The sequence below is a fragment of the Typopeltis vanoorti genome, chromosome 14 (assembly GCF_054136105.1).
Source record: "Typopeltis vanoorti isolate ZY-2024b chromosome 14, IOZ_Tvanoo_1.0, whole genome shotgun sequence".
Lineage (NCBI taxonomy): Eukaryota > Metazoa > Arthropoda > Arachnida > Uropygi > Thelyphonidae > Typopeltis > Typopeltis vanoorti.
In genome coordinates this window covers 48,806,727-48,833,497 of record NC_143562.1, presented here as the reverse complement: position 1 = coordinate 48,833,497, position 26,771 = coordinate 48,806,727, and the positions used below count along the sequence as shown (strand labels likewise).

Below are 26,771 nucleotides of genomic sequence, written 5' to 3'. Positions count from 1 at the left end.
ATTTCGGTATTCAAAAGGTAATTTGTTTATCATGTCTGGGATATAGAATTTTTGCATGGCCTTTCCTTAGTGATTATTGTATTTATATGTGATATAATTAGTTGTCTGAGGTCTTATACGGTATGTATTTCTGACTGTCCTGTAGTTGGCATCGAAATAATGTTTCAGCAAAGCTGCATAGTGACATAAATGTTTTGCTGTCAGTAATTTGTGTTCTGACATTGCAGTATATATAAAGTCGTTTTTTTCTCATTGTTCTCAAAAGATCAGTTTCATCATTTTGTACCGTAACAACATTAATCTATTTAATTTGTAGGGTGCAGAGAAATCATACGTTGTTATAACGTATCTTAGTATATTTTGGCATAGTGATTTGTATATTAGTGTTTTTAGGCGTATTGGAACAATATCTTTTAACCTGTAGAGTTTGCCACTTATTGTTCGGAGATGTTGTGTAGATGGTTTATGTGGCTATTCCAGTTCATATCTTCATCAAAATAAATTCAAAGTTATTGTATTGTTTCAACCTGAGTGATTGTAGTGGTTTTTCTGTTCTGTGTGTTTTTTATGTTGGAAAGTGGATGTTGGGTGGTTATATATTTGTTATCAAATGGTCGCGTCAGTGGATTTCTTAATATCATCAATTTTGTCTTTTCTGAGTTTAGGTGTATGAAGTTTTTTGTGAGCCAGTCTATGATCAGATTTATATCATGTTGCATATTTGTTTGGGCTATGCTTGCGTTATTATGGATGGATATTATTGCTGTATGGTCTGCGAATTGGAATATCTTACCTTTGAGTGGTAGCTGATAATATCGTGCGTGTAAATGTTGAATAGAGTTGGGGAGAGAACAGCTCCCTGTGGTACTCCACAGGTTAGTGGTAGCTCTCTGCTTCGGTTTGATCCGATACGTGTGATATGCTTTCTATTTTGAAGGTAGTTTGTAAACCACCTGTGAAGAGGCCCGTCTATTCCTACATGCCTCAACTTTTCCAACAAGGTTTGATGTTTGAGTGTATCGAATGCTTTAGTTAGACCAATAAAGACTACCATGGCAATTTTGTTTTGTCTAAGGCGGTAATAATTACGTCTGCGAAGTCTTTCAAGAGAGATGTTGTTCCCTTATTTTTCTGAAAACCATATTGTGTTTTGGGGATAATATGAAAGATTTCAGTGTATGCTGTGAGTTTCTTCAGTATGATCCGCTCCATAATTTGATTGATAATTGGTAATGCTGCTATGGGTCTGTAATTGCTGATTAAATTTCTTTTTCCATGTTTGTATATGGGTGTGATTATGGCGGTCTTTAGCATACATATCTCTCCTGTTTTAAATATTTTATTTATTAATTTTAGTAGGATAGGACTTAAACTTGTTGCATGTTACTTTATATCTTTACGTCTTGTACCATCAATTCCTGGTCCTTTGTTTGGTTTGATTTGATGTATTGCAGAGAGAAGTTCTGCTTCTTTTATGGTTGGGAACCATAATATCTGTTTTGATTGTTGTCCAAGTGGAGAGTCATATTTTGTGATTGGGGGTCATATTTTTGTGCAGTTCTTGGAAGGAGTCTGCAAAGTATTGGTTAATGTCATTTGTTAGTTGTTGGATAGGTTTTGCGTCTTTCATGAAGCTGTGTTTTATGGTTTCGGAGGCGGTGGTGTTGGGAACACAATCTAGCATCTCATTGATCATATGCCAGGTTTGTTTCATGTTCTTTTGTGCAGAGGTTATTTTGTTTCTGTAGTAGCTTCTTTTTGCATTTCTGATTTGTGTTGTAAGACGATTCCTTGTTATCTTATATTCAGTTTTTAAAGCTATGTTATTTCGATATTGCTTTAATTCTTTCTATAAGGCGTCTTTTCTGTGTATTCCTAGGATTAAGATTTGGTGTTGTTTTTGAACGAATTCTGACTTTCTTTGTAGCTTTCTTATATATTTCCTCCAGTGTGAGTTTAATGTTGTTGTATAAGATATCTGCTGAATCTGATGCCATGTGTTCCCAGTCGGTTTTTCTTATTTCGTGGCTGATTAATTCTTCGTCTATTATTGTTTTGTTTTACTTTTCTTCTGAGGGGGAATTGCAAGGATATTGGCTTAATGTGCAAGTTTAGAGCCGTGAAGTAATTGTCTGCTGCTTTGCATTTTATGACTGATGCAGTGTAACTGTTTGATGGTGCTCGGACGTTCATGTGGTCTAGATAGGAAGTAGTGATAGTATTTCCGAATATTTGTTCTGTAGTACATGATGTTATTGTTGGTATTAGATTATACATGGATAACATGTCTAGGTATTGTACAGTGTTGTTCTGGTTTTCGTTTGCAAATTTATGTTTATATCGCCAATTATCATTAGGTATTCGGTTCAGCATATTTCTTGGTGTGAAAGCCAGCAATTGAGTTCGTGCAAGAATTTTATCATGTTTAGGTTTGGTGGCCTGTAAATAGCATTTAGTATTATGGGGTGCTGTCTATTGGTGGTATTAGTGATTTCGAGGCAAAGGATTTCAGCATGCTCAAACTGATAGGCCGTTTCTTTTGCTATTAATTTTTGTTGATAAATATTAATATTTATCAACAAATGTTGTTGGAAGCATGGAATTTGGAAGCATGGAATTTGGAAAGCTGTCGCTTCGTCATTAGTTATGGATACTTCTGTAAGAATCAATATATCAATAATATCAGTGTAATTCCTCAGATAAGCCTGTAACAATAACCAATGTTTTCGGATGCTTCTGATGTTAATATGCAAGATTGAGAGACCTATGGCTTCTACTGTGTGTTGTTTCCATGCATCAAGCGATTTGAAAGTATAATTACTGATGTAATCTGGTGTAATTACATCTATCTGATGGTTCACATTCATTTTTGCTGTGTTGATATCTTCTTATTGAACTAAGTTGGAGTCTTTTGTTTCACTCTGGCAACCTATCTATATCTTCTGAGCTTTTTATTTGTATAGACTTTGAAGTCTGTAACGTTCTCAAGAATATTTTGCCGTCTTTGATCCATTTAAATTGATACTTTTTTTCTGTTTTTTCTTTTCTTGCTTGGTTCAAAAGATTCTGATTGAAAGGTGTTATATACTCAGAGAGAAAGATTGGCGTATTGTCTTGCGATGCATTTAAATCCTTCACTACTGGTTTTTTCAATTTGCTGGCTTTTATGAGGTTGTCTCTTGTAGCCTTGCTTGTCAGATGAACTAGGACGAGCCTTGTTTTTTGTTCTTCCTGGGAAACCGATTTATGGTCTGAATATCATTATGCTCTAGGGGGATGTCAATTGCATGGCCTAAATTTAAAACTACGTCTCTGAGATTTTCTGTGGATTCAGTTTCTGGAAGACCATTTATGACAAGGTCTTTTTTATGTTGTTGTTGGTTTAAAACTTCGTATTTTAGTTTTTTCAGGGAATTGAATTCTTTACGGAGTTCCAATGTGTCTTTTATCAATTTGTGCTGCCTGTCAGTTACTGCATTAATACTGGTTTTAATGTATTTTACCGTTTATAAGACTTCTTCGACTTTTGAATTATTAAATTTAGCAAACTCTTCATATTCGCTAATTTTTTTGGTTATTTGTTTATTCTATTTATCAAATAGTTCTTGGACAAGATCTACCAAGCTGACTTTAATATTTTCTAAACCGTTTTCTAGTAATAAATTTATGGAACTCAAATTGTAAGACTCACCGGTTTTTTTTTTTGTCTGTTCAGTTCATCGTCTGATTCTGACTCCGGCGTAATCAGTTGCGTTGTTTCTTTGTTCTCTCTGCAGTATAGGCATTTCCATTCCTCTCGCTTGGCATTGAATTTGCGTTGCCATGTTGTTTCTGAAAGTCCGGAACATGTAAAGTGAAGATTCCTAAGGCATTGCCTGCATGTTATATGACTTCCGTCGGACGATAATTCCTTCAGGCCCTTGTCGCACTTCATGGCTCACCTTTCTTCCCTTGGACAACCGTAAAGATGGCGACGTCCTTTGTTCTATGCTCGTTAGTGACCACGGTGAACTCGGCTCTGAAAGGCGGCAAATAATAATAATAATAATAATAATAATAATAATAATAATGGTTATGTAGTATATACTGGTCTGATATTCAGTATGAAAAGAGATTGATGATCTCACAGTACTTCCACGACCTTGGTCACTCGCCTATGAATCTACCTTGTTCACATTTCCAAGAAACACAGGCGACCAGACCTGTGCGCAGTAATCTGGATAAGGCCTTATCAAAGCCTTCAAAGAGGAATAAAAACTTCGCTATCTCTGCATGTCAGGGTGTTCTTCAATGGCCAGCAATATGTGTTCTGAATTTCAACATTTCTGAATTTCTCCCTATCCACCAACATCTCTTCCTGGCTTCATCAATTTACTGGAATACAGTCCCATCAATATGGTACATGGATGGTAATCTTTTCACTCCAAAATGCATAACCTTACACTTAGCCGCATTAAATTTGCATCCGTTCTTCTTAGCTCATACTGCCAGTCTATTTAAATCATCCTATAAAATAGGAACATATTCTTTATTGACTATTAGTCTACTTGATTTTACATCATCTGGAAACAACTGAATATTTCCCCTCAGATTACTACCTATATCATTAATGAAGAAATTAAATTAGTGTCCCAAGTAGAGAGTCCTGTGGCACGCTGCTAGTTACAAGCGTTCTACAGGACCGTGCACCGGCATAAACTACTGTCTGATATCTCTCCATCACCCACTTTCTCTTTTCTACAACACCATGTTCATATCAGTTTGATGTAGCTTATATATCAGGATTCAATGTGGTGTCCTGCCAGATACTTGGTGAAATCCAACAGTATGACGGTGTAGCCATTATCGTTATCCAACTCGGCTGTCACCTTATTAGAAAAAGTAAGTTACTGAAGGATGGCTTACCTTTCACAAAGCCATGCTGCATCCCCATACAATCGCCAATCCCTCTCAGCACACTTCTGAATTTTGTCTTTAATTATCTTTACCGATACTTTGACTATCACTTCTAAAATGCTGATTGGTCTATAATTAGATACATCAGTCTTAGAACCACGATGCTCCGGTGCTATTATCTAGTCCCTGTAATAGTTCTCAGTAAGATCTGCAAAATACCCCTCTACAGCTGCAAAATACCCCTCTTGATTCGAAGAAAAACGCTGGCCAGCGAGGAAGAGTTTAATTATGGGAAGAGATAGAAATGAGATGCAGCGAAATCTGAGGAATACGATGGATGTTCCAATAATTCATATTGCAGATCCCTTAATATATCCATTGCCAAAACACCTTTGTGGGCAGGTAAATTGTCCTGACGAAAGATGAATTTTTCTTCTGCAAACCGAGTCTTTAATGAAGAATTTTTTTCGTCTAGTCTAGGTAAAGAATCGAATAATATTCCCAGGTTATTGTTTTACCCTTTTCAAGATAATTAATAAACAAAATGCATCTCCAAAATCCGCTTCTCCACTACCCAAAATCCACTTCTCATCCTTATTAAAAAATCGACGCACAAAATCAGTTTTATTCTTGGTAAAACGCTTCGAGCACTGTTCAGAGATTTTCATGCGAGTGCATTTTTCATCTTCTGTGAGCAAGCGCGGCATCCATCTTGCTCAAAGCTTTTTCATTTGCAATTCTTCATGCAAAATATATCCTGCACGTTCTTTTGAAATGCTTATAGTCTCAGCAATTTAAAATTTCACGCACTTTGACTCGCGAGTCATCCAATACCATTTCGTGCAATTGATCAATGATTTCTGGTGTTGTTACACTTTTTGGACCTCCTTTACGTGGATCATCTTCAAAGCTGGTACGGCCACGTTTAAACTCGACAGCCCATTTCTTAATTGTCGAAAACTAACGACAAGAGTGCCCATGAACGTTTCTGAACTTCGAATGAATTTCTTTTGGCGTTAACCTTATTTTACAAAGAATATTATAACCAGACGATACTCAATTTTATCCATTTCAAGGGATACAGACAACAATTTTGCTTCTAACAGCTGTATAAAATAAGCTGCTTGATAGCATGACTTGCAATTTCTCAAGGATGCTTATGACAGACGTACCAACATAGAAAAAAATCATTATATATATATATATATATATATATATATAAATTAAAACCACTTCAAGTTAGAAGTGGTTTTAATTGAATCTAGAAGTGGTTCAAATTCTACATAACCTTCATAACTCTAACAGAACTAATACTTCGCACGTTTTTTTACACATCCATATCTTCCATTCAGTAGAAATTATGAAATTATGACGGCAATGAACGACTCTCATCTCCATGCAAGTGGCTATCCTTATTGTCGAGGTTATTTCTCTGAGTGTGTATCCTTATTGCATTTGATTATGTTAGTCTGGGCAAAAGAATCTGTCTGTAAATATTTAATTTAGTTAGTAATTCCTATCAGTCTTTTTTTTATTTCATAAAATCACGATACAAGTTTTGAATTCCTGTTTGAGAGCTTCCTCGCGTAAACGAAATTTCTTTACAACTTTTACCTTCAGCATGAATGTCATTATTAAATCGCATGAATGGTTTGATTCAAAGTTTACCAAATACAGTAGAATTTCTCATACTGGCTGGCATATACATCAAAAAATAAGTGATTACCGCTAGGCTATGATGGCTAAGGTCGTCTGTACCTACCATCATTAAAAGCTGAAAGGGGGACAATGGACAATAAAGGAAGATTGTGCGTTTCCCCTCTTTGTTCATCTCGAGGTTTTCTTAGCTACGATTTCAGATCGTATCCGGTTATGGACAGAGTTCAAACAGTGTGTACGTTTCAAATTTTAATTCAGAGGACGTATAATATGAGCTCCGTATCATATGGTATGAAATGTGCATACAATAATATATAAGCAGTTTTACTTCAATTTGCACAGTAACCACAAAAAATTATTTAAATTGTATCCTCCGCTACGCCTTTTGTTTATGTACACTCACGAAGATCTTAAGATTTAATCCATTGTATTGCAGGTTCTGCTGAACAGCAAAACCCATCTTCGCAAGACATTCGAGTATAATCTGGCGAAAGCTTTTTTAAACGACGGACTGGTGCTGAGGTAATATTGTTTTGTTTTTTCAATAAAAGGGAATCAAAATACATAGTAATGTTGTTAATAAATATTTATATAGGAAAAGACAACAAGTTTGTTTTAATAAATTATATGTGACAAGATAATTGCTGATTTATACTCCTTGGAGTGATTGTAGGTTGCGTAATTACATCCATTTTTTGAAAGCAGCGGTGTTTCGGTGACATTCACTAGAATATTGGGCATATTCCCTGTTCATGATCATGTGTTTTGCGCATGCTTAGTTGCCAATTTGAATTGTTTTCTTTACAGCAATGGAAATAAATGGAGGAAAAGAAGGAAACTTTTGACGCCAGTATTTCATTCGAACATATTTGAAGGATTCTTACCAAGCATGAATGAAGAATCTTCTATCTTTGTTAAACAGATGAACTTAAAAATTGAGGACGAGTGGATCGATATAGTTGCCGCAGTGAAATTATTCAGCTTGGATGTTATATGTGGTAAGCATACTTTCTGGCTGTTTTGAATTCATGTGATTTTGAATTTGGTTGCCTTCGTTCACGTTGTTATCAATGATTGCAACGACCTTTGGGGTAATAATTCTCTTTTCCGATTCCAATTTTTTTCATATTTGCGCATTAATTCGTTAGTATCATTCGAAGGAAATCTCAATTTCTTTCGAATTTCCTCAATCCATTCAATTTATTATTTGCATGTTGCATCGTTGTGGTCATCTAGAAGCTTTAACAGTTCCAGAATTTTATTTATTTATTTTTTATTTATTATTCTTATTATTTCTTTATTAAATAAAAGAAGTTCTACAAGTCTCTCTCTTTATGTCATCTAGGAAAACCACTTTTATTTGTTCCTGCAACTAAAGTATGTATTTTCTGCAGATTTGTACAGAATGTTTTCACTACTATTCATATAATTTAAGTTTCGCAGTGTTTGATCTCTTTCTGACCCATAAAACATAGTAAACCTATATTCGGAGCGTCATTTTACAACATACTAGAAATATATTGCTTTTACTTTATTTCTACTCCTTAAGAAAGAATGTTATAGTGTATGCATGTGTAATAAAAACTTAGAATAGTTGTGCTTTTAATACACAGAGTCCGCCATGGGAGTCAAGATCAATGCTCAGTCTGGTCGTGAGAATAGATATGTTAAAACAGTGAAAAGGTAAGTCTACTGATGTAATAATTAAATGGAATATCAGTTAAATACTGAATTAGTATTATGAAATATTCAATCATGATTATGTAAATTATTATATACAAAACTGTACATAAATTATAAATTAAATTATAATTTTCACTTTATTGAAAAATCTTCCACCTTTATTGCATAAAGGTGGAAGCAAAATGGATGTTTCAAATTACAGACCAGTTTGAATTTCAGGAATGGTTGTTAAGATCTTGGAGAGACTGATTAGGAAAAGAATACAGGATTGTGTGGAAAAGGAAAAGATTCTGTAAAGAGGTCAACATGTTTTGTTAAGGGAAATGTTTGCTTTGCAAATTTACTGCCATGTCTCACAGGAGGAGGAGGAGGAGAGTTACCAATGGAGTCCCACAGGGTTCTGTTATAGGGCCACTGCTATTCAATTTGTTTTTAATTATATTGAGAACGGTCTGAAAGCTAATATTCAGCTGTTTGCAGATGATGCTAAGCTGGGAAAAGTTATTAAGAATGATGCAGATGCACTGGTACTTCAGAGCGATTTGAATAAAGAGGTTATGTGGGTAGACAGGCGGAGATGTCAATTTAACACCAGTAAATTGACATTTACTGGTGTTAAATGTCAATTAACACCAGTAAATGTAATGTTTTACACTTTGGATCTCAAAGAAGTAAAGCTGTGTATCATACTGGAGACGTTGTATTACAGCAGGTGAAGGAAACGTGTGATCTTGGGATAATGGTGGATAAATAATTGAAGTCTAAAGGATATATTGTAAAAATAATAAAACAAACAGCACAAAACAATTCCAGCCTACTAAGAAAAACGGGTAGTGATAAGGATGTAGTTATTGTGCTGTACAAGGCTTTGATTAGACAACATCTGGACTACCGCACACCGATTTGGTCACCTGCGTTGCTAGGTGAGAAGCAAGCTGTAGAAAATGTTCAGCAGCGAATAACAAAAGCAGCAGTGCAGTTACAGCAACTAATATAGCTCAGCAGAAATGGCATGTACCTTCAACGCCGTCGAATGAGCTCGTCATGAGTTCGATTCTAATCACCGACTAGAAGAACGTTTACTAGTCCCCTTTTTTTCGACCGGCTCCCAAGTTAATCCATCTCCAGCATGGGCAAGAGTGATTTCTCTACCGGAAACTGAGGTCTTTCGTCCTGTAAACTCAAGATAAACGACCGTAGAATCCATGCTATTTTCAGGCAATAAACATAGTATTAGGTTTAGGGACCACGAAATGACGGCACTTGTCAGTCTCCTCTATTCACCGGACGCAATGTATAAGGGATAGCCTTGGGCCAGCTATATCTGATGGCGATAGGTGGAGATCGAACTGCTGCCTCAGTCTCCAAAAGTTAGATAGAGCTAAAAGGTTTCATCTACACCTTATACTGGAATAAAAGGCGTTAGCTGATTTTTTTATTTTTTTATTTATTTTTTATATCGGGATTGTGGAATGCTGACTATGAACACAGTTTGAGAGAATGTAAATTGCAGACTCTAGTAAATAAGCGGAAGAGCGGGATATGATAATGACATATCATTTAATGAGTGCTTATCAAATAGTTACTCAGGATATTTTTTAAAGGGTTAAAGGAGGAAAGATGACAGAGACGCGATGTCATTGTGGAAGTTGTATAAAGATGTGATGCTGCATGACTTTTTTGCATGGCGTGTGGTTGGTGAGTGGACTTTATTGTCAAATAAGGTGATAAGTGCGCAAACATGGATCCAGTTTAAGATGAGGTATGACAAATATTGTCTCAGTTAGAATGCATCTTACTATTGCCTCCCTAGATGAATCTCGACTCCAGGAGATGTTTGTATAATATTAATTATATTAATAATAATAATAATAATAATAATAATAGTCACTTATTCATACATGCACACATACTGCTAACTTAGCCAACTCACAATTATATCTTTATTTATATAATTTCATTATTGGGAAAATGAAATAAATATCAAATAAATATCTGATTTGTTTTTTCTTCACCTCTTTTTGTGGAATGATTGTGGAATGACTTCCCTGGTTGTGGAATGATTTCATTTTCTTCCATTTGTTTCCTTCAGGACGTCACTATAAAAAAGACATAGAAACGCTTAAGAATTTTACCAAGAGAGTCAGTGCTGCACGATTGATTATTTATTTATTTTAATTATGTTTATTGATTAAAGTCTATATAGCATCTCGAACTTTAATAAACTGTTAAGACATTTAAACATGATTAAGATCTTCACATGATTTTGTTTACGGCAAACATTATTGTTAGTATAGGTAATTGGAATTGAAATGAACGATGTATAAAATATTGTTATGCTGATAAAATAATTTGCTAAATCGATATTTTATTTTAATAAGTATATAGCAGCAGTGCTTCTAGTTTCGCTCTTAGTGGTTGCCTAGCGAGACCGTTAAGCTTCACCACGTCTCATGGCTATGTCATCGGTAGAAACAGCTTATACAGGGTGTCCTAAAATTCACGCAAGAAGTAATTTTAATAGAAAACACAGGTTTTTAATTAAAAATTGTAATTTCTTATTGATTCATAAAGTATACAGTATAGTTATGCATGGAATAGCATATCGGGTAAATGGCCTCCACGGCTTTGCTGGCACATACGCACCCTTTTGTCGACATTTTCCATGACCGTTTTGCATAAATGTGGCTGAATTTCGTTGATACAGCGCTCAATTTCCTCCTTCAAGGCGTGGGTGGTCGTGAACTTGTTGGCATAAACCTTAGACTTCAAAAAACCCCAAAGAAAAAAGTCCAACGGCGTTAAGTCACATGATCTGGGCGGGCAATTCTGATCACCAGAACGGGAAATTACACGACCAGGAAATAACTCATGTAGTAATTGAATTGTTTCTCTGGCTGTATGGCATGTGGCACCGTCTTGTTGAAACCACATGTCGTCCACCTCCATATCTTGCAATTTAGGCACAAAAAACTGGATTATCATGTCGCGATAGCGAGCACAATTAACTGTTATTGCCTTACCAGCCGCATTTTCGAAGAAGAATGGACCGATGATGCCTCCAGCCCAAATTCCGCACCAAACAGTGACACCTTGTGGATACATTTGTTTCTCAACAATCACTCGCGGATTTTCTGAACCCCAAATGCGACAATTTTGTCGATTAACGAAGCCATCAAGATGAAAATGAGCCTCATCGCTGAAGATGATTTTGTTCGAAAAATAAGCATTCACTTGTTGTTGTTCCATAATCCATTCAACGAATTCTCTTCGCTATGCGTGGTCAGTAGGCTTCAGTTCTTGAGTCAATTTAACTTTGTAAGCATAAAGATGAAAATCTTTCGTGAGAATACGCTGTAGAGAGCTTCTCGAAATGCCCAATTCAAGACCACGGTGCCCAATTGATGTTCCTGGACTCTCAGCAACACTCTCACGAACTGCTTCGATGTTTTCTGTTGAACGACTTGTTGAAGGACGGCCAGAGTGTATAAGATCACTAATTGATCCAGTTTCCTTGAATTTTTTAATTAATCATTTCACAGTTGATGAAGTTAAATCACTATTCCGACCATATTTTGTACGAAAATTGCGAACTGTAGCTGCTAAACCTTCATTATTTTTAAAATATTGCTCTACAATGAAAATGCGATGTTCTTTCGTGTAGCGCTCCATTTTTAATAACCCTGAACTGTCAGCTGTCACGCTGTCTTTTTTTTTCTCGTTGGCAACACTTTACTGCACAAATGGCGCTAAATTTAAATCTTGCGTGAATTTTGGGACACCCTTTAGTTTAGCAGCGCGAAGAATCGTTAAGATATACACACTTTTCTGGGTCATTGGCATTAAAATATCTCTACACTTTATTACTATTATTATTCTGAGTACAATGAAATAAGGATCAAGTGGAAAACCAACTTCCTCGCGCAGCAAATAAACGAATCCGGCCTGCCATTAGTGAAATGACTTCACTTCGCTGTTTGTGATACCCGACTGTCGTGACGTCTTTCACGCAGTCGTAATTGAAAGATTACAGAGAGATTGAAGCGAACAGCTGACGGACACGATCTAGATGGAAAGTACAGTATTTTTCTATATTTGAAGGAGACGTAAAATTGGAAAAGAGAGAAGAATATTAGGGATATAAGAATATCAAGTTCTCCGTTATGCCTGTTTATGCCTCTGACTAACATATTTTAATTTCTACCTTTCCAAATATTTAGAATTTAATGACAGAAGATCCCGTAGTTTAAAGTTCTGAATGTGAGTGTGAGTGAATAAAGGATCACTATTCTTTTAAAAAATATATTTTATGTGTTTATATATATTGTGACTAAAATATGCAAAATGCAAACTTGGTTTTCATGTATCTAGCATAATGAAATACCAAATACTTAGGCGTTGGGAAAAATGGGGATGAAGAACTATTAAACTAAATAAATAACAATGGTATTTTCTTCTATTAGAAATTTATCCCGTTTACAGACCATCAGATTTTTAATTTTTAATTGTTTAAATATGTCGGTTATCTTCTGGAGCTTCCAATAAAAATTAAGGGAGAAAAGACCAAATGATTTCACTTCACGTTATCTTATTTAAACACTTTGGTATCCTCAGTAAATGCTTAGTTTTTCATGTCAATGTAAACCCCATTAATTAAAAAGAATAGATGGATGAATGAAAAAAACGCATCCGTTGTCTTTGGGCATACCCCTTCACCTCATTTCAGTAGGAGTCATGTTTCTTTGACATGTTCCTCTATGTTTGTAATAATAATATGACCAGCGATTTTTTAAACTATTAAATATCCTATGAAAAACTATTACTAAGTATGCTATAGGCATTTAAAGATGTGTTCATTCGCTAATTTCTCTCCCCGTTGACAGATTTTGAAGGAGAAGAAAAAGGAGTTTTTAGAAAATGCAGTTCCAGTTGATTATGTTAACGAAGAAAGTAATGGCGTGCCAAGAAAGAGACGAGCACTCTTAGAACACTTCTTAGACCAGCACATCCACTATAACACTTTGAGTGAGGAATACATCACAGAAGAAGTGGATACCTTTATGTATGCGGTAAATTGCTGATTACGGTTAGGATGACTTAATTTCTGTTGTAATTCTAAAAACAGAACAAGTTGTTGATTTTTCTTAATAGCCAGAACTGCATTTTAAATCTCAATATTCTAACAATATAAATCTAAATATAAATTTTCTGTCTTTTTCTTTCCATAATATTCATTACATTTCATGATTGTTTTAAAATTTGTGTTCTTGTACAGGGCCATGACACCGCAGCCATGACCATTTGCTGGGCACTTTACAACATTGGTCTGTATCCTGACGTTCAGGCGAAGATACAAGAAGAGATAGATTCTGTCTTCAGAGACAATTTGAATCGTTCAGTAACAGTAGATGATCTCAGGGAAATGAAGTATGTGGAATGCGTATTAATGGTAATACATTATTTTAATACTTTTTGTTTGTAATATATACTTTCATATTGTGTGCGGTTTTCTCAAACGAGCTATACTTGTGGTGCGCGATTTGAATGGGTTGCCGTTATATGTTATGTGTGCAAGTATCGTTAATGAATTCAAGAACAGGTATGATAGTTGCTGTGAATATATGGCCTCCCTCGAATTCCTAGCTCCATGGAGGTCGTTCTTAATAATTTTTTTTTATTGATCTATCAAATATTTACATATATACAATGATCATCTTGAGTAACATTCAGTATATTATTTTACAATGATCAGCACTAAGTGCTACATATAATCATATTTCAGTAATAATGTTGATAACATAATTTTTTTGCTATTTTTTAGAATGACAATCACAGTAATAATTTACAATTATATACTTAGAGTTACAAGTTATATAATATTACATGCAGTTTACTATTTTTCTTCAAAGTTCGAGAAAGAGTAATTATACAACAGTATTTACACATGTGCAATTAAAATATTATATTTCCTAATTCTCACAAACATACAATGTAAACTCATTATTTACATATTTTTTAATAAGAAGAATAATTTATTACATTATTTTTTCATGTTTCATAGTAATATTATATTAATGATATTATCATATAATAATCAGTATCTTCAGTATCTTCTTTATTGTTATGTAATTTACTGATTGTTTTGTTACATTTCTGCATTTGATTATAAGGATTACGTGTAGATGGGTGAGGCAAGTTAATCCCACCTACTTCGAAGCTTGGATTAACTTTTATGAAGAGAGTGGGATTCAGCTTTCACTATTTCTGTTGTTGTTACTGGTGATTTGTGATGTGTATATTAGTGTTAATGGCATATTAACTGTGTTGGTATATATTCCAGAGTTCGTTTTTTAATGTTCTGTAATTATCTATATGTTTTAAATTTCTTGGTAGGTTGTTGAGTTGCGTTGAGTTGAGTTGTGATCTCACAGAAGAACCGTATGAGTTGTTGAAGGGTGTAGGGATGTAGAGAGTTGTTATAGGTCGTGTTATACGACATGTGTCTCTGTTGTTTCGATAGGTGATGTTGAAGTAATTCTTTGTTAATGTCATGTCAGGTTTTTAATGCTCAAGATTCTATGTATTGCCATGTACTGGTCAGATATTGGTAGTTGCGTGTAAGGTGTCCAAATCACTGTTGACACAATTTTCCTGTTCAATGTTTCTAATTTTGTTAGGTGGCTGTTTCATGTCTTTGCATAGACTGTTATACCGTATCTGAGTAGGGATTCGCAGATACCTGATATAGGAGTTTTGTATGTTGGATAGAATAATGTCTTTTACTTGGAAGAGTTTTGCTGCGATGTTCCGGAGTTTGGTGTGTAGGTATTCTGTATGTTTTGTCCATTTAAGGTGGCAATCTATATAGAGACCAGGGTATGTGTTACAGGTTTGACTTCGGGACATTTTCAGGTATTTTTGTTGTTAATGGAGCGGTATGTGTGACAGTGTATCGATAGTGGTGCGGGTCGCATGATTCTTGGGTTGTGTATTATCAACATCAGTGTTTTGGTGCCGTTGATTAGAATTGCGTTTTGGTGGAAGTATATTATGATTTCATTTAGGTCTTGTGCTTTGTAGAGAGACGTGGTGATTTCTGTGTGGATTGCTAGTAGTGCGGTTCCTGAACCATATACAGTGTTCCTCTTGTACCTATTGAGTATATTTTGGTGAGTAGTATGTCATGTTCAAGTGTATCAAATGCTTTGGTTAAGTCGAGTAGTATAAGGACGGCCTACTTGTTTTTGTCGAGAGCTTTGTTTATTGTGTCGGCGATGTCTTCTAATAAGGTGATGATGCTTTTTGTTTTCTGAAAGCCGTATTGGTTTTGTGCGATGATGTTGTACTTCTCTAAATAGTCCTGTAGTCTGGTGTGCGTTATTCTTTCTAGAAATTTTGAGATAACTGGTAGGGTAGCTATTGGTCTGTAGTTCTGAGTACCGTTTGTTTTGCCGTGTTTGTATATTGGCGTAATTATTGCAGTTTTTAGTTGTTGTGGAATAATACCAGTGTCGAATATTATTCACAAGTCTCAAAAGGTATTGAATTTATTTGTTCAAAGTGTGTTATAAGGTCTTTGAGTCTTATTTTGTCTATTCCTGGAGTGGTCTTTGGTTTTAGTTTTAGGAGTTCTTCTTTCAGTTCCTGTTTTGTTACGGGTGGAAAATGCATATTTTGTTGTTGACTTCGTGTCGGTAGTTTTTTGTTGATCGTTAGTAGTTTGTCTTTTTTGAGTTGCGTGATATTGTTTAGGCACGGTTGAATGAGTTTGCTAGTTCCTCTGGTTTGTGTCCTGATCAAAGCTTTTTCATCCTAATAGGATACAAACTTTGATCAGGACAAAAAGTTTGTGTCCTGATCAAAGCTCCAGCACAACAAAATCTTGTGCTGAAGTTTTCGTTTTTCGAGTTACTAATTTGTTGAGTGTAGCCCATGTTTGCTTCATGTTGTCTTTGTATTGCATGAATTTTTTGAAGTAGCGTCATTTTTCCCTACGAATTTTTGTTGTTAGTTGATTTTTTGTGTTTTTGTATAAGGTTTGTAAATGTGTGTTACTGGGTGACTTTTTGAGTTTTTCACATAGATTTTCTTTTACAGTAATACTATTTAGTATATCGTCATTGATCCACGGATTGTTGTTTGTTTGTCGCCTCGTTTGTGTAGGCTATGTTGCTTTTTTGTATATTTCTGTGAACTTTAGTTAAAAATTCTCGTATAATGTTACAGGATAGTTTATATGAAGAAGGCAATTCCAGTCTGTATTTTTTACTTGGTCATCGACAATGCTCTTTAGTATGATCGAGTTTTGTCGAATTGTGTGGTGGTGGGAGGGGGGAGGGGGTTGGTAACGTAATAAAACATGGTTGAGACAAAGCAGTGATCGACAATTTTGATATTAATTACTGATGATGTATATGTATGGATAGGAGCCCGTGTGTTGATATGATCAATGCATTATTGTGTCAGTGAGTTATTGAGTATTTCTTCTCTTGTTGGGGAGATAATGGTAGGGTTTGTGTTGTAGTGACTTAATATATCAAGATATGTGTTACTGGTTGAAGAAGCGTGGTCAAGAGTGTTTACGTTAATGTCTCCTATTAGGATGAGCCTGTGTGTTGTACGGGATTCGATGCTGCTTAGCCATGCTTCTAACTCATGAAGAAAGCTGAATGGATTATTATCTGGGGGGCTGTATATTGTGTTAGTAATAATAATAATAATATTATTATTATTATTATTATTATTATTATTATTATTATTATTATTATTATTATTATTATTATTATTATTATTATTATTATTATTATTATTATTATTATTATTATTATTATTATTATATTCTAGGTGTTGGAGATCCGGTGCATCAGGCGCCAAGTGGGCTACAGGACCCAGCTCTCCTTGCTAATCAGGGAAAGAAACTTAAACGCGACTGTAAGAAACCAAACATATAAAATGGACTGTAGAAGAAAACAGAGAAATTATGAAATGTTTTATAGATCAACACCAGAAAAACGGTGTAGAAAGCGTATGCCTTTAAATTGGAAGCAAAAATTCCCAGAATCTGCAATAACAGAATTAAGACTTATGGACCAAACGAATTTCATTTTCCGTAACAAAATATTAAATCTGAGTTGCAAACGTTACGTAATACACTAAGAACTCCAGTAACGGCAAATCATCAGGAGGTAGCAGTATCAAACTTTGGAATTCAACACAATAAGCATCAATCTGACGACATGCCTCAGAATATTTGGGAATGTCTGACTTCATTTTACATTGCCCAGAAGTGTAGTGTAAAATGAAATCAGGGATGTTGGAACATATGAACTCCTTAAATAACCGTATAAAATTACCATCATTGAAAGCTTTACATAAATTTAATCTGAACCAGCTCCACGTAGACACAACGGCTGTGATTAAAACTATCACTACCAACGGTATAAAGGAAACAAACCAGCTCCTATACAGCACAGCTTGTATCATTACAGTGAATCTTGGTTGCAAACCGCAAGAGCAAAAGCCGAGGTTGAAACAATTTGCACCACGGAAAATCCGGTTGGAACGAAAAACCAACAAACTTCGAGCTGATCTGAGCAACTTAAAGAGTTTTAAAGAAGGACGGCTGAAAAATAATAACATTAAAAACAAACTGATTACCACATATAATTTGGCCAACAAAACAATTTCTGAAGTTACCCTAAAACAAAGAATTACAGCGACTGCACAGAAAATTAAAAGATATGAAGTAAAAATAAATCAATATGTACAAAATATGCAATTTGAAATCTCAAAAGAACCAACGTCAATTCCTTTAATATCTACATAGTAAAAAATCTTATTACTGTGGTTATGTGTGTATGTTTAGTCGCCAATTCCTTCGGTCTTTGCAAACAAATACAAATGGAAATAATCATTCACTAGAAAAAGAAGAAACACTCAAATTTTGAAAGTCAATCTGGGATAATCCTACTGAACATAATAAAGATGCCTCATGGATTAAGGAAATAGAATCAGAAATTAAACAAACACAAATGCAAAATGTCATTATCACTAAAGAAATGGGCAGTGCACAAGCTAGAAAATTAAAAAAACCGGATTTCACCTGCGAAAGACGAACTACATGGATTTTGCTTAAAGCATCTAACCAGTCTACATGATCGAATGGCAGAAAAATTTAATTCTTTGTTGCAGTCAAGCTGAATGGAAAAACTGATATCTGGGCGCACTTTTCTCTTCATGAAAGATAAGGATAAGGGTGTAGACCCAAGTAACTATCGTTCAGTAACATGCCTACCAACTATGCTTAAGCTGTTCACTGCAATCATAGCAAATTCATATACTACTACTTATCAGATAACCAGATTTATCTGATTGAACAGAAAAGCAATTTTTGAAAATATAGAGGAAGAAAAGACCAGATCCTTATTAATAAAATGATTCTCAGAAAATTCAAATAGAAGAAAAACTAACGTAAACATGACATGGATAGATTATAAGAAAACATTCGATTTCTTACGACACTCTTGAATCCTAAAATCATTACAAATATTTGGAATTATCAGAAACGTGCATTCGTTTCTGGCTGCTGCTATTAAATCATGGAAAACAACTTTAATAGTCAATAATGAACGATTCGGAGATAGTAGCATTAAAAGTGTAATATTCGAAGGTGATTCCTTGTCACCATTGATCTTCAACATTTCTTTGATTCCTTTGTTTATGATTTTGAAGAAAACAAACGTAGATATGAAATTCCTAGATATAGCAATAAATTTCCCATCTGTTGTACATGAATGACTTCATGTTATATGGAAAATCGGCCCAGAAAATAGACTCTTTACTGACCGCAGTCCGTATTTTCAGATAGGACATAAAAATGGTATTTGGTTTAGATAAATGCACAATTTTATCTATTAAACGAGGAAAATTAATGACACTAGCAATTTTAATTTTGTTCAAGAGAATTTTTTAAAAGCATTTCAACTCAAAAACACAATAAATATCTAGTTATATTAGAAACCAGTGATATTCTCCACTCGAAGGTTAAACAGCAGGAAGCAGCATCAGCAGCAGCAGAATACACCAAAAAACTAGCAATATTCTGAAAACACAACTAAATGGATTAAACGCAATTAGAGCAATGAATTCTTGGGCTATTCCGGTGATCCGATACACAGCTGGCATAATAGATTGGCCAAAAGAAGACATAGACACATTGGACAGCTAAACTAGAAAACTAATGCACGATGAATCATGCATTACATCCACGAAGTAATGTTGACCGGTCGTACCTACCAAGGAGAACAGGTGGACGGGGGTCTGCTACAAGTGAAACACACTGTGGAATAAGAAATTAGCTTAAAATGTTTCATCGACAATTAGTCTGAGCAAATGTTTCAAGCAATTATTTAAGTGAGCCTTCTAAAAGCAAGATGAAACAAATCCGATTACAAAAAGGAACAGCAAAATAACCGATATGTGCGCTGGAAAAATAAACTTTTGCATAGGCAATTTCTTCGAGAAAATAAGGGGACAAATGGACGAGAACAAGACATGGCAATGGCTACAATATATATTTATATATATATTAAAAAAGACACAGAACGATTTATTCTAGTAGCTCAAGAACAGGCATTACAAACTAATGCAATGAGAGCAAATATTTTGGACATCAGTAATAGCAGCAAATGCAGATTATGCGATCAGAAAGATAAGATTGTGAAACATCTAATCAGTGCCTGCAGCAAGTTCAAACTGATTATGAATACTTCCATATAAAGTGGCCAAAGTAATCCACTGGCATGCATGGAAAAAATATTGCTTTCCTATTTCTGATAGCTGGTGGCAGCATAAAATAGAAACAGTGTTGACAAACGAAACAACAACAATTCTCTGGAAGTTTAGAATACAAACTGATCGGCATTTGGAACACAATACACCTTATATCCATTTATCAAACATGAACAGGTTTGGATTAATGATATCGCAATACCCAGTGATAGCGATATTAACAACAAAGAACTGAAAAAATTACTAAATATCGAGATCAGTTGTCAGGCTGTCGCTTAAGCACACCAAAGTCATCCAAATAGTTATCGGTGCACTTGGTGCAGTTTCAAAGAAGAGTCCAACTATTTCCAGCAATTAAACATAAACGAAATGACCCTATGATCCACGACGCTACTTGACAGACTAATCTTAGATTCTTGGGTGGAATCTGACTTATTCTTTATCACTTGTCAAACTATAACCAGTCTAATAATAATAATAACAATAATAATATTTTTATGCAATTACAATAATCGTCTTTAATGACAATCCAGTTTGTAATTTTTACAAACAGCCCTGATTGCTGCATATGTGTGATTCATTTTCTACATTGCATTTCAATTAACATTTTGATAATAATGCGTTTTTTTTTACATATATATTTACAACAGGTGTTCTTCTAATATTAACAATGAAGATTACACGGAATATTTGAATAATGGATAATAATAATATATGATAATGTCTCAGATATATTACATACACATGATTATTGCAGATATTTTTTGCATGTTTTCACATTATGTATAAAATAACAATTTTTATATTTTCATCGTACAGATTATTTATATTTAATGCTCTGTACATTATACTGTATGCAGTTTAAAGCAAATTATTTCTTTTCAGTATTTTTTTCTTACAAATTCATATACTTTTTCTTAATAGCTCATCTTAGTTATATTCTACACCATGCTGACTGTTTTGTAACATAATTTGCAGTCTTTGATTAGTCTTTTGAATAGTAACACAAGGTCAAAGGAATACGTTGAATGCAAGTGCTTATATTAAGGAATGAGGCCACTTTTTTCTGCATTTTAGCTACTTCTCAGAATAATTCTCCTAATACGTTTTTTGTATTAGGAGAATTTGTCGTATGTGTCGGCTTATAAGAAAGTCACTTTCGCTGGATAAAGGTTGAGAAATCTTTATCAACGTGCAACAGATAAAGTGCTCTGTAACTACAGTACTTAAATATAATAAACGGATTTTTTTTTCTTTGTGTTCATATCGGTTGAGAGGAAATGTCTCAATTTGCATCCTCGAAGTTTTTTTAGTAAATTTATCTGAGGATGACACCGGTTATTTATTGTTTATTGAATTGAGTGCTGTGATGGACGTAGGCTGATGTCTGATATTCACTACAATCGTAGGATGATAAATTCATTCACACGCACACGTAGGGATGCAGGCATACACACACTCACACGATAATTTCGAATGTCATCATGCTTCACTGCCCTGGAAGGCTTGAACTAATATGTTGGTTTCATTAAGATTGCAAGATGCGTAAGGGGCATATTTCTTGTTTATAGTATGTCCTTAAGGCTCTTTTCAGGCGATTGTTGTTTGTAAGGTTCACGTATTCAAAAGTAGTTTATTTAATATGTCTGGAATGTAGAGGCTTCGAGTGGCCTTTCCGTAGTTGTCATTATATTTATATATGATATAATTAGCTGTCTGAGGGCTTGTTATACGGTACGCATTTCTGACTGTCCTGTAGTTGGCATCGAAATAATCTTTTAACATAGCCGCATAGTTACCTAAGTGTTTTTCTGTTAGTATTTTGTGTTCTGACATTTCAGTGTATATAAAGTTGGTATTGTCTCTTTGATCCCAAAAGATAGGTTTTTATCATTTTATACTGTAATATTATTCATCTATTTAATTTGTAGTGTGGACAGAACGCATGCATTGTTATAGCGTACCTTAGTATATTTTGACTGCTCATGTAATAGTGTTTTCAGGCTTGCCTTATTATGGATGGATTTTATAGCTGTATTGTCTGCGTATTGGAAGATCTTTCCTTTGACAGGTAGCTAGATAATTTCGTCCATATAAATGTTGAATAGAGTTGGGGAAAGAACAGTTCCCTGTGGCACTCCACAGGTTACTGGTAGCTTTCTACTGCGGTTTGATCGATACGTGTGATGTGTTTTCTATTTTGAAGGTAGTTTTTAAACGACCTTTGCAGAGACCCATCTATTCCAACATGTCTCAGTTTTTCTAATAAGATTTGAATTGTGAGCGTGTCAAATGCTTTAATAAAATCGATAAAGACTGCCATGACAATTTTCTTTTTGTCTAAAGAGGTATTAATTACGTCCGTAAAATCTTCCAAAGGAAATGTTGTTTCCTTATTTTTCTGAAAACGGTATTGTGTTTTGTGGATAATATGAAAATTCTCTGTATATGCTGTGAGTTTATTTAGTACGATTCGCACAATAATGTGATTGATAATTAGTAGTGTTGCTATGGATCTGTAATTAATTAATTACAGATCCATAGCATGCAATTAATTGCGGATTAAATTTCTTTTTCCATGTAGTATTTGCATTATGGGAGTGATTATGGCCGTCTTCAATATACCTGGAATTTGTCCGGTTTTAAATATTTTATTTATTAAACTTAGTAGGATGGGGCCTAGGCTATTTGATTGTTGCTTCATATCCTTAGGTCTTATATCATAAATACCACAAAAGTGGCATCTAATCAAGGAGATGCTAGTTTGTGCTCCGAAGACCAACGCCTCTGAAACCATAAATCCCAGCTTCATGAAAGAAGCTAACTGCATCCAACAACTGAAGTCCAAGTGATCATCTACCACTTTTGTTTCATGTTATTTTCTCTGGAGGTTAATTTTTCTATGTAGTATTCTTTTTGCATTTCGTATTTGCGTTATAAGGCGATTCCTTGTTATCTTATATTCGGTATTTGAAGCCACATTATTTAGATATCGCTAATTTCCATAGGATGTCCTTTCTGTGTAAATCAATGAATTTGTTTTGCGTTATCCAATGATTTTTGGCTTGTTTTTGAACGAATTTTGACTTTCTATTGAACCAGGTGACCCCTATATATTCAGTTGTGCATACTTCTTGGCAATTGAGTTCGTGCAATAGCTAAAGTATTGTGTGCCTGTAAATAGCATATAATATTAAGATATGCTGTCGACTGGCAGTATTAATGATTTCGATGCAAAGGGTTTCAGAATGCTGAAACTGATAAACAGCTTCTTTTCCTATTAAATTATGTTCTCCAAATATTACTATTCCAACCCCTCTTTTTGTTTGGCGGCAGGATCTCTTTTGTTGAAAGCCTGGAATTTGGAATGCAGTTCCTTAATCGTTAGTAACGGATATTTCTGTTAGGACCAATATAATAATAACACTAGTGAAATTCTTTGAAATGACAGATAACCGTGACATTAACCAATGTTTTTCGATGTTTCTGATGTTAATATGCAGGATGTAGGGTCCTCTTGTTTGAACTGTGTATTGTTTTCGTGCATCGAGTGAGTCAAAAAAATACAGTTGCTGACATATTCTCGTGTTACTACATCTGTCTGATGGTTCAGATTCATTTTTTGTGTGGTGAAGTCTTTTTGTTCTAGTTACGTGTCTTTTGTTTTCACTGTGGCAGCCTATCTGTGTCTTCTGAAGTCTTGGTTTATATCGACTTTGAAATTCGTGACTTCTTCAAGAATATCTTTGCAGCTCTGATCCACAGATATTGATAACTTTTTTCTGTTTTTGCTTTTCTTGCTTGGCACAACAGATTCTGAGTGAATGGTGTTAAATACTCAGATAGAAAGATTGGTGTATTGTCTTTAGATGCGTTCAAGGTCATTGGCAACTGGTTTTTGCAGTCTGCTGGCTTTTATGAGATTGTCTCTTGTGGATTTGCTTGTAAGTCGAAGTATGCCTGCTGTGGGTCGTGACAAACATTGTTTTTTGCTCTTCCTGGGAATCTGATTTACGGTCTGTGTGTCGTTATGCTGTAGGGGGGGTACTTAAAATGTAAGTCTTAAAACTTACATTTTAAGACAAAGTAGACTTTTAAAATTATATTTTAATTTAAAACGTCTGTTTGAAACAATGACATTCGTTTCATAGATAGGATGGTATTGGTATTTAAAGTTATCAGATACTCACCATGTAGATGAGTGAATGTACCGCGTAGATTATCGTTTAACTATTTTACCACAGTTCCGGCCTCAGATTTACACAATTTCATGTAGAAGGATGCAAGTTAACAATGTAATACAACAGTGATACCGCATTAATAGTATGGACTGATATCTCCAAAGATCAGTCGTGTGTGAATAGACAAATGCAGAATACCGCGAAGTGTATCATTCTTTCTGGAGTTAAGATTATTGTTCTTGGTTCCATAACAAATACATTATATATACAGGAAAACTTATTGTTCAAGAAAACTCTGAAATTGAATACATTGAAGATCTTTGGATCAGATGGAAAAAGAACACATAAGTGAATAAATAATTATTATTTAGTTATTAACTTATATACGGCTTTAAAAAATATTTTAAAATCAGTATCTATAAAAAGAAGCAGGTTGTGTTTATGTCATTTAAGTTTACAATGTATTTTTATTAATAGGAATCTATACGATTGTATCCTGCAATTCCAATAATTGGAAGGGTCTGTGAAGAAGACGTGGAGCTAAGTAAGTGATATCTGCAATGTTATTGATGGGAAATCATATTTGTCTGTTTATTTATTTCATTCTTTGTTTATTGTAGGAGCTTATATTACACAAGAAAAATAATTCTACCGAAACGTAATAAAAACTCTCCTTCTTTCATACAGTAAGCCGTAATTTATTTATTTTGAACAATACATTTTTAAAGATACGAATTCTCACAAGCAATCATTTTCCTTAATTCCAGACGGCCATCTTATTCCCAAGGGCACTTCTTGTTACATTCCTATATTTGCTTTGCATCGGGATCCAGAGCTCTTCCCCAGTCCTGAAGTTTTTAATCCTGAAAGGTTCTTCCCAGAATCTCGAAGCAAACTTCCTAATTATTCCTACATACCTTTCTCAGTTGGTCCTAGAAATTGCATTGGTAAGTATCAGGAATGTAACTTCGATTAGATATGTTTTAATCTTCTTTAGAATAACAGGGATTATGATTAAACGCTACTGAATTTCAGCCAATATTATTTTTACATCACTTGTAATATTTCATTTTAGGTCAAAAACTCGCTATGATGGAAGCAAAGATCATTATAACTTATATCCTTCGTAGATTCTCTATCCGGTCGCTTGCCCCAAAGGACAAGATTAATTTACTAGTCGAAGTAGTCTTAAGTTCAGCATAAAAACTCCGATCACAGATTAAACCAAGAAAGAAAAATATGTGTCATTAGATCATTTGTATAGTGTTACAAGGATGCATATCAGTATTAAATTTACGTGTGATATATAATGATACTGTGATTAAAATTTTACGCAGAATATCACGAATAGCTGTTCGCGATATTCTGCGTATAAGAGAATTCATAATTATTTCTGTTTCTTTACTATACCCTATCGTTATAAATAACATTCAATCCACACAAGTAAGTTGTTTTATTTATATATTTATTTTAAATTTTTATTATTTTTCGAAAAGCTGTCAAGCGTAAACCAGATGACTGCCAAGAATACCAGATGACATACGATCATACCCACATCAATATTTCATGGAAAACATGAAATTTATATATATTTATATATATATATATATATATATATATATATATATATATATATATATATATATTATAAATTTAGAGGGAGAGAGAGAGAGAAATACGTAATTGGCATGTCCTTGTTATAAGTCGTGCATTTCTGAGCGTGTTTAAATATTACTGTTTCATCGCATGTATGATAATATTTTAAACAGAATTATTCCAAGATTATTTCAGAAATAATGAAATGCTATGATCTAGTGGTCAAATTGTCTAAGGTATCTTCTCTTCAATCAACAGGTTGTTAGTTCGAATCCCACTGTGGCAATAGATGCTTGTGATGTCTTTGATGGGAGAAGTACGTCGTTTAGCGTGAGACCACAACACGCTTTTTTTAAAGCCTTAAAGGGGTTTGAAATCCGTGCTTTCTATCTAAAGCAGGGTTTCAGGACTTAGAGAGCATACATTTCCAAGCATTTCCGACGTTGTGCAAATATTATTTATTCTTTTTTGTAATTAATTAATATTTTATTCATTAATACATACAGTTAACCTTTAATTTCTCAATAATACTACTTTCTAAGTAACAAGCAGATGATATCAGAGTAAATTGTATATCAATATTAATCACACGTAACCAAGGGAACTGACAACGACTGTTTCTTAGGTGTTTAGCAAAGAAGTATTTAAATATCGAATTTAACAAATCAATATTTTCTTCAAATTTTCAACTGGATCATTAATGACTTTTTCAGAGACCGCCAGGGGAAAAATATGGGTCGTAAACTATGCAATAATATGGCGATAAAGTCTCTGTAAAGGGTGTGGTACGATCTGTTGCAATTTACGGATCATCTGATTACGAAAACTAGACGTACATGATAATTAAAAAATCAGAAGTATTTATAATCGCTATGCAATTTGTATTCGTTGTTTTTGATGTTTAATCAACATTAAACTTGTGCTTAAAAGGAGGTTTTTTAAATCAAATCATTAAAAGACAATTTT

General features: G+C 34.3%; 1 protein-coding gene across 1 annotated transcript in view; it reads left to right on the top strand.

The window, feature by feature from the left end:
• Window positions 1-26,771, top strand: part of LOC150099442 (cytochrome P450 4g1-like) — a 135,208-nt gene that overhangs the window by 67,517 nt on the left and 40,920 nt on the right. The window contains exons 3-6 of the mRNA XM_090404355.1: window positions 13,122-13,307; window positions 13,514-13,687; window positions 24,687-24,753; window positions 24,977-25,156. Of these exons, the coding sequence (XP_090260481.1) occupies window positions 13,122-13,307; window positions 13,514-13,687; window positions 24,687-24,753; window positions 24,977-25,156 (607 nt within the window). The remainder of the gene's footprint in view (window positions 1-13,121; window positions 13,308-13,513; window positions 13,688-24,686; window positions 24,754-24,976; window positions 25,157-26,771) is intronic.